Genomic DNA, 9,091 nt, shown 5'->3' with positions numbered 1-9,091 from the left:
ACTACCCTTTCAGATATACTTACATTGTGATTTCTGCAATGTGGTGCATAAATTGTCAAGTAAATGAGACGCATCTTTGCCTCCACTGATTCACTTGCAAAGTGTTGAGTAAAATTATTTCGCTGCAGACCTCCTTTGAGTCTTTTTATTATCACTGCAACACACATAGTCCCCAGTTGGTAACATTGATTTCAAGGCCTTTCTAGATGAGAGACTGGCATTCCACTTAATGTCTATGTTTCATGCTGGCATGGATTGGAGAGTTATTAATGTAGAAATATGGTATCGTAGCTACTAACAGTTGAGGGTTGCGTAGTCTAGACAGCGTTTTTAGATTTCATTATTCTCTTTAACCCGGGTATTTCTGCTAGTATGTCTCTAAATATCTGTCTATTCGCAGGATCTTTAAGCTTCCAGACCTTTTTCCTCCATGCTGGTCGTCCACTTAGCCCTGATCCTGAAGTCACTAACTACCACTCTATGTTGTGGGGTACATTCTTCGCCTGGGAAGGTTTTGGCATTTATAAGCAGCCATCTTTCCCTTTTTCTGGCGAGGATGTAGTCAATTTGGCTAGAGTGTCTGGCAGGTTTCCGGAAGGTAGTATTGCAAACCATAAGATCATTTGCATTGCAGAACTCCAGCAGACTGGTTCCCTCCTCATTGCAGGAACCAAAACCATAGCCTCCATGTACGCCATGGAAGCCCCCTGTATGTTGTCCAACATGTCCATTGAAGTCACCAGCCACAAAGAGAAGGTCCCTGTCAATAAGGTAGTCTGCTAGAGGGTGTCATAAAATCGGTTTTTCTGTCCATTGGGTAGCCCCAGCTGAGGGGCATAGGCCAAGATAATGGTTGCTAACCCATGATGAAGCACTAATCTAATCTTAAGTATTCTATTGCATACTTTGACTACTTCGATTACCTTATCCACCCATTTCTCCGCAAGAAGTATATCAATGCCCCCAACCCTGTCTGTGTTCCTTGCCTAGAAAATCTTGTACCTGTGTTCTTTGCCTGTCAGGAACTTAGCGGAACCTCCTCTCCACCTTGCATCTTCGAGGCAGCAGGCACTAACATAGGCAACATAACATGACTTCTTTGAGCTCTGTTCTTTCTGCACTGTTTTTTTTCTGATAAGTCATTTCTACTTCTCTTCAAACATAGAATACTGATTTTACTGTAATTATTGTTTTCTTAATAGCCACTGTCTAAATATTTTATGAAATAATTAATGGAAGTCTGAAGGTAATGCTTGATGACCGGAAACCAGAAAATCTGAATATTGAAAGTCAGAGCCTTTCAGTTATAATGTACTAAAGAATACTCTACATTTGTATTGAGTCGGTATGTAAAAAGCACACTGCTAAGTGAAACAATGCCACAACAGATAGATGGAGTTTGGATAGCTCAATGTCAAACCGTCCAACTCATGCCAGTATGGAGAGTGGATGTTAATTGATGATGATATATAAACATGCATGTGTGTGTCTACTTGTCTTGACATAATATGCTAGTTGTGAACAGATATCACTGTCATACAAGTGGTGCAATTCATTTGCAATTTTCCATGAAGATATGCCCAGTAATTATGTTGTGCTTAAAAGACTATTGGAAAATGTAAGTTGCTTGGAAACGAACAAGGTTTGGTGACAGGAAGGGCATCTAGCTGTATAATCTTCAGCTTAATAAAAACACTACCAGCATCACATATTTATGTGTGTTAAACAGTTGTAGTTAAGGTATTTCATCTAAGAGAATGTTAAGAACACTGTTTATGTCAAAGCTAGGCAAAATGAAAACTGCTCTGGAAGTGAACGAGAATGACATGGATATTTTGCAGTAATTTCTGCTCATCAGTGTCATATACTTGTGTCACTTCTGAAATGAATTCAAATTGCAAGTGAGAAGTATTTGCCTTCATGAAATTTTTCTGATCAGTGTAAGCATGGAAAAATGGGTATTGAAATATGATGATGTGTGTTCATTTATTTTGTTTTTCAAAGCTAGTATGAGTTGAGCAGAAACATTTTTTGCAGCAAAAATTTGTGGCTGGATGTCCTTCTTACTGCCAACCCTTGTCTGTTTTACAAGTATAGTATTTTTTAAAAAATTCAACCGGTATTCAAATGTGCAGAGAGACTGGAGGTATTGTCTGTGTTATGTCTCAAGCTACTGCTATCTAGCACCTTCGGATGATCTCTGCTCAACCGCTACACAACTGCTACTCGACTGCTACTCAACACACCTACCACGGCCAGACTACCTCTTTTTATATGTCTTGGGAGATCCTACTTCTTCGCCTGGGGGGCGTCGACACAACAGTCTGTAAGGAATATAACTGTTTTTTGGCTCAGGCAGTGACATATGAAGACGTGGAACAACAGGAATTATGTAGATACATATGCACAACGTCAGACAAACATAAATATTCCACTCACAAAGCACAGTTCTACCCAAGGCCAAGTTGACACTTGTCTAAGGTACTACAGTTAGAGAGAACATGAAACCACACAATTACTGAGCAAACTGTTTCCATATGTTCATGTCTGTGAATTAGTAGTAGGGCACAAGCCCAAAATTGCAACAATTCTAATAATGATTCTTTTAAAAAAGATAAACAACAACAACAACATGGTGAGACTTATGGAAGCTGTTTTTATTTTTATTAATATTTTTTTATCATTATTAATATTATTTCTTTTTGACAAGAAAAAATTCACATCTCCACAAACATTACAAACCTAGTAATTAAGAGTGAGAAAATACAGAGCCTTTATTCCCAGAGTGCATTAGAAAGTTTGCAGTCCCAGAGAGAGAGAGAGAGAGAGAAAGGGGGAGAAGAGAAAGAGGAGTATGTCTATAAAGATAGCTTGAGATTATTACAATAAGCATAAGTGACATTAGGCAGGTCTGAAGTAAACAAAGAGAAATGGGCAGGGAAAATAGCTTAGCTGAAAAAAGATATAGCTTATATTGTAAGCAAATTAGGGCCTTATTTTGAAAATTTGATTGCATTTAGGAATTGTTGATATATTAATTATTCTGTTTCTTTAGATATATATTATTGTTTCTTTGAACAGTTTGGTACTGTAGTGAAACAGATATAATATTAAATAGAAAACTGTTAAGCAGCTGTTAAAGCGAAACACTAAATAATGAGTGCATCAAAATATTGACTCAAGGTAGCATAGTTTAGTTAGCATACAGAGCGTGGATTCATTGTTGTGATTGTTGTGTTTGCTGTTGTAGTTATTTTCTTGTTCAAAATTCAGAACTGTTTAACATACATTTGCAGACACACACACATGCATACATACATCCATACAAATAGAGCAACTAACTGTAAAAGTATTTAGTATTATTAGTAGTATTAGATATTAGATATTCTTTTTCAGTTTTTGTATTCATATATCTTGAAATACTTCTCTTATCTATATTATCAAAGAGATTGGCCTGAGTAGAAGAGCAAGCCGTGTTCTGGATAATGGCTGATATCAGAAAATGTTGAAAAGCCAGTGATGGAGGAAATAGAGAAGTGTGTAGCATATTAATATTTTACTTAAACAACATTAATATATATAATGCTGCAAGAGAATGTTCCAGTAAGGAAATTAGAAGATGTTTTATACAGCTAAGGGGCTTCTCACTGTACCTGTCTTCTTCAGTTCCTTCTGGCCACTTTCTTGACTTTCATGAACTTTTACAGTAGTGTTGGCTTTTAGATTAGGTCGCTGAAACAGTTCTGTCATTTTCTTTTGTCTATTGTTTGTAAAATTTTGTTGTTTAAACTTCTTAGGAAATATTGTCTTTGTATCAGGAGTTTTCTTGTATGTCAGGGTTACACGAAAAATTTTCAGATTTAAATAGGGTTTGTATTATAATTATTTTTTTTGTTTTTGTCAAGGGAAATCTTGGAATGAGAGTAAGGTCACAGATAAGGTCACATTGCAGCAGGGTTTAAAATAGGCTGCTATTGTTTCAAGTAGAAAAGTTATCAGTTTTAAGGTTTTACAAAATTTATATAATTTACACCTATATTCCTCGTCAAACATCATATTAATTATTGCAAATATGAAGAGAACTATAAGAGGTTTTGTTGTTTTTTGTTTTCCATTAAGAAAAAAAATTAAAATATCTTTCGAAAATTACATTAACAACAAAGTTATTTTGTATTTGTAATGGATTAAACCAGCTGTTTAGGAATTTAAAAAGTAAAAACAAAAAAACACACTAGTTCAGGTCATTTGAATTAAGTAAAGGTCACTTATTTTCCTAGTAAGGACTGTTAAGGTCCTTTAGTGATGGACAGAAAGTCTCTTTAATTCCAAGCATATCTTAGACATCTTAGAAGAAAGTCATTAATTATCAATGGACATTAAGTTTTAAATATTCAGAGTTTTCCTTCCAAGTGAGTTAAGAGAACTAGAGAGTGGGAAGCTTTGAGATTCGAGTTCCTTTTAAAGAAATCCCCAATACACTTGGGTAAACTAAGGCAAGAAAGAATTCAGATATAAATAAATATTGTCAAGAGTTTTCAGACAAAAGAAGAACAAAATGGTTAGCAAAACTTACACAATTCTTTAAAATTTCAAATTATCAGATAGGTTAAAAAAAAAAATCATTGCTCTAATATATATAGATGTTTCTGCGAGAGCAAAAACAATCATCAAAACAAAAATTACAAAAAAAAAAAAAAAAAAAAAAAAAAAAAAAAAAGGGCAAAGATAACTAAAATGAGACAGTTTTGTGGGGGTTTAAGGAAGAAGGATTTCAGATGATATCAAACAAAACAAACAATTGTTAAAATGAAAATAAGAATAATGTAGAGAAAAATTGGGAGGGAGAGAGAGAAAAGAGGATTTGCACTTAACTTGGAATGATGCACAAAGCATGTTGGAAGTTTGCAAAGATTTTTGCAGTCAAAGCAGCAGAGATAGATAGATGGAGATGGGGTGGGTATTAAGGAGATCCAGAGATGTCTTCATTGATATGAGAGAGGAGGGTAGGGGAAGATGTTTTTATTTTTAAGGATGGAGTAAATTGCTAGAAGACAACAGTACTGGAAGCTAGACATCGTCTTCCAGACACTGTCGTTGGTCAAATTCACTTGGAGTTTGCATAAACTGGTCAATAATTTGCTGCATGCTTTCACGCAATTCTTCTGGTGTTTCATTCTGTTGTTCCACACGAGACTCTTCTTGAATAAATGTTTCTTCTCGTCCGTCTCGCATGTATGTCTTTTTGTGAATTTCTTTCTTCATCATTAGGCTAGTAGCAGGAGAAAGAAGAACATAATTTAAAACCCAAACGAAGCAGAGGATAGCAAGAAGTAAAAGATGTGACGAAATTGCATGTATGGTTAATTTCAGTTGAATAAATAAATTGCCTGTCTAGGAATTTCCAGTTCAACATTGGCTAAATGCTATTTTCCTCATGTAAGTTTCTTTCGGTTTAACCAAATATCCAAATAACTTAAGCTGATAGAGATTTTATAAAAATATTAAACCATTTAAAGAACAAAAAAAATTAAAAATTATGCTGGTTAGTAACTTCCATGCTAAATTTCAGAGCCATATTGTCGTATGATTATTTAAAGGAGCAACTGGCTTTGCAGACATGCAGACAGCAAAACTTTTGTCTTGCAAATGATAATAGAAATAATTCAGCTGTCAAAGATAAAGGCATAATTTTACAAGAAACAAAGCAACTGGATTAACAGGTAAAGAATTATGTTAAAAAGAAAAGGAGCAATTCTAAAATTGACGAATGTTTTTGTTTTAATAAAAAAAAGAAATGTAAATATTAAAAAAAATATATAATAAAATAGGTCTTCAAGTTGAAAGAATTTAACAACTTTAATTCTTTCTGCTGAATTCTTGAGACTTGAGAAATAGGAAGGTTGTCCCTTCTTAGATTAGTTGGGAGAGGAACGTATCCACAGAACAATGTTAACTCTAATCAAAGTGATTTTGTCAACTGTCTATTGATCTGAAATAAACACTAAAATTAACCATGTCTTGTTTGACACCAATGTTGATGTAATGGCCACCATTCTGGAACTGTTTACATTTGCATCCAAAATTAGACATTTAAATGTGTGTGTGTATATATATATGGAAGAATTAACTGGCAAAAACAAAATGTGTCTCTCTACCTATCTAGAGGAGTCCAAACTGAGAGGGACTTCTCATCTCATTTCCATTAAAAATGTGTCTACACTTGTGTGTGTACTGTCTCTAAATATGTGAAGGAATGTGGCCTAGTGATTAGGGGGATTTGGGCTTATGATCATAAGATAGTAGTAAGTTCAATTCCTGGACTGGGCAGTGGATTGTGTCCTTGAGTAAGGTACTGCATTTCACATTACTCCAGTCTACTCAACTGCAAATGAGTAGCAGCCTTATGCTGGAGCAACCTTCTCTCCTTCCAGCTGTCACATTTTTGATATTCCACTGGATTGAAGGCGAAAGGGCCAGAAAGGGTGTCTATGTCCACTCATGAATACATAGGCATCTAAAACAATTAACAAAAGCATGATACACACTGTCAAGTCATACTCACTTGCAATTGACAGTAATGATTATGTGTGAGTGCATCTATGTACTGTCACTATACTGGCCTCTGCTTCTCAAAGGTGGCTGCTCTCATGCCAATCTCTGCACAGGCATTTCTGATTCACTCATCTCTCCTCTCTTATCACTAATATTGTCTCCATTACCCCACCAGGCCCTTTACTAATCACTAGATCCCCACCCTTCCTTCCCAGAATAGCTCTCTGAACTTCTCTGTCTGTAGCCATTGTCCAAGAGGAATGTTGTGTTGATCTAAGACATTAGGGTGGGGTGGACTGCAAAACTCATAGGTGTGATCATTTCCTCTAGATCACACCAATCAATAAAATAAAAGAATAAGAAACATGAAGACAGGACTTCTAAAAATGTGAAAAGATAAAGTTAAGTAACCTCTATACATTTCAAACACAAAGGCACTTCATTAGAAGTGAATGGCTTAGAAATGTAGGTTTATGTAGATCCTGCCATGTTGATTGCAGTAAGAACCGTGACCCTGCTTTGTCAGAGCAGTCGTGGGTTTCGTATTTTACTTCTGTATTATAATTCTCAAGGTAAACTACAACAGAGCTCTTCTTCCAAAATAAAATAAAATTGGAATTAAAAGTGAAGTAAAAGTGTCTCACAGATCTCAAATTAGTACTTGTAATATCTGACATCATTTTTATTAAAATATTTATTATCTGTGTGTGTGTGTTGGTGTCATGATATTGAGTAACACTGAGTAATTCTGTAATAGTAGTAAGGTGTAATAATAGTACTTCTGATGTGGTAGTAAAGTATTATGTGTTGCTAAATACTGCTGTAGTGATAATATTGTGTTGCATCAGTACTAGTAGTAGTAATAGTAATTTGCCTGACTATCAAAGTTGCAACAAAACATATCTGCAATAGCAATATGACACAGAAACAGCAGCAACAATCAAAGATGACAAACCCTGCCCGATGCCTACCCCACTTCAACTCCACCATCAAAGTACTAATCTAAGTGTGGTCAATCAACGCTGTTACCTGGTAGCTTGGGCACTGTCCTCAGTTTCGGCATCAGGCGCCACATCGGAATCTCGTCGGTCTTGAGAAACGGAAGCAGATAAAAGGCGATTGGGGGGGGAAAAAGAACAAAAACAGAAATGATATATGGAGCACATTAGACATGAATGCAGCATGAACATAATTATAAGGTGTCAGCCATCAGAGATTATTAGAGAGAAAAAGAGATGAGGCAAGAAATAGAGGTAGGAGACAGTTGTTAGTCTGAGAAATTTTATTGCTGGTGCTTTGAGGTGGAGAACAGATGTGCAAGAGGCCAAAAAAAAGCATGTGTCTTTCAGTACTTAAGTTACTCTGGTGAATATTCTAAGCAAAGATAGTTGCATGTTGAACACTCTTGAGAACGGTGGTTGTATGTTGTCCAGTTTGGCAAAGTCACTAGCACCAACTCCATGTTGGCCATCTGTATACACAAACACACACACATGCACATGAGATGCAAGATCTTTTTGTCGAAGACAACTACCTGTTAAATATGGAGGAAGTGCAGCTTAGTGCAAAAATACAGTTCAATTACCTGTTGATGCTGGGCTCACATCTTGCTTTGGAGAGAACATTTGTCTGAAGTCTTTAAAGACTAACATAATCCACTGGTTAACCTATTTTTTTAGGAAAGGTTAAGCAACAGAATACTGATTCCATTTGTGGGAGTGAGTATAATTTACATATCAACATCATTTAGCATCCTTTTTTCTATGACGGTATGGATTAGACAATTTGACAGGATCCAACGAGCTTCAGGTCTATACTGATCTCTTGTATCAGCTTTGGCATGGTTTCTATGGCTGGATACCCTTCCTAATGCCACCCTCTTTATATGATACATACATTTTCCCATTGCACAGTAACTTGGGCAAGGTTTTCATCTACAGCTACAGGTTGACAAATACTTTGTGACTGGCAATTGATTGACCAAGACTGAAACTTCAGAAAGAAGCTCATTGCATGCATACACACACATTTAATACAGACACATATGTATGCATGTACGTATACATACATATGTTTTAGTATAATATAATACAACTTTTAGGTAGTTATAGTCTGAGAACAACTGAAGAGTGAGTTATCTGAATGATGTAACCTCAGAAAATGGTTCAAAGAGTATCTATCTACCAAATCAGCAGACGAGATTTTGATTGGCCTAGGGCTATAGTAGGAGACACTTGCTCAACATGTCACACATTAGGACTGAACCCAGAACCATGTGAGCCATGCCTGCCTATATATATATATATATATATATATATATAGACACAAACTCACACACACATACAGTAATACCTCACTTTACGAGACCTCGGGTTTACAAGTTTTAACAAGTTTTATTTCCTGTTTACCAGTTTTTGCTTTACAAGTCTTCTCTGTGAACAAACTAACTCATATTTCAAGGCATTACTGTATATATATGTGCTTGTATATATATATACATATATAAACTCATACTTCAAGGCATTACTGTATATATATA

At 35.6% G+C, this 9,091-nt stretch overlaps 1 protein-coding gene across 44 annotated transcripts in view; it reads right to left on the bottom strand.

The window, feature by feature from the left end:
* Positions 1–2,636: 2,636 nt before the first annotated feature.
* The window catches only part of LOC106871604 (titin), a 454,558-nt gene continuing 448,103 nt past the window's right edge, over positions 2,637–9,091 (bottom strand). For 42 of the 44 annotated variants that reach the window (XM_052967415.1, XM_052967425.1, XM_052967432.1 and 39 more), the window contains 2 exons: positions 7,582–7,642; positions 2,637–5,269 (listed from right to left, as the gene is read on the bottom strand). In XM_052967415.1, the coding sequence (XP_052823375.1) occupies positions 5,068–5,269; positions 7,582–7,642 (263 nt within the window). In that variant the 3' untranslated portion in view covers positions 2,637–5,067. The remainder of the gene's footprint in view (positions 5,270–7,581; positions 7,643–9,091) is intronic. The other 2 variants (XM_052967440.1, XM_052967437.1) reach the window with 1 other exon arrangement.

This window comes from Octopus bimaculoides, chromosome 4, assembly GCF_001194135.2.
Source record: "Octopus bimaculoides isolate UCB-OBI-ISO-001 chromosome 4, ASM119413v2, whole genome shotgun sequence".
Taxonomy (NCBI): Eukaryota; Metazoa; Mollusca; class Cephalopoda; order Octopoda; family Octopodidae; genus Octopus; species Octopus bimaculoides.
The sequence above is the reverse complement of the archived record's forward strand: the minus strand, read 5'-3'. Positions and strand labels throughout refer to the sequence as shown.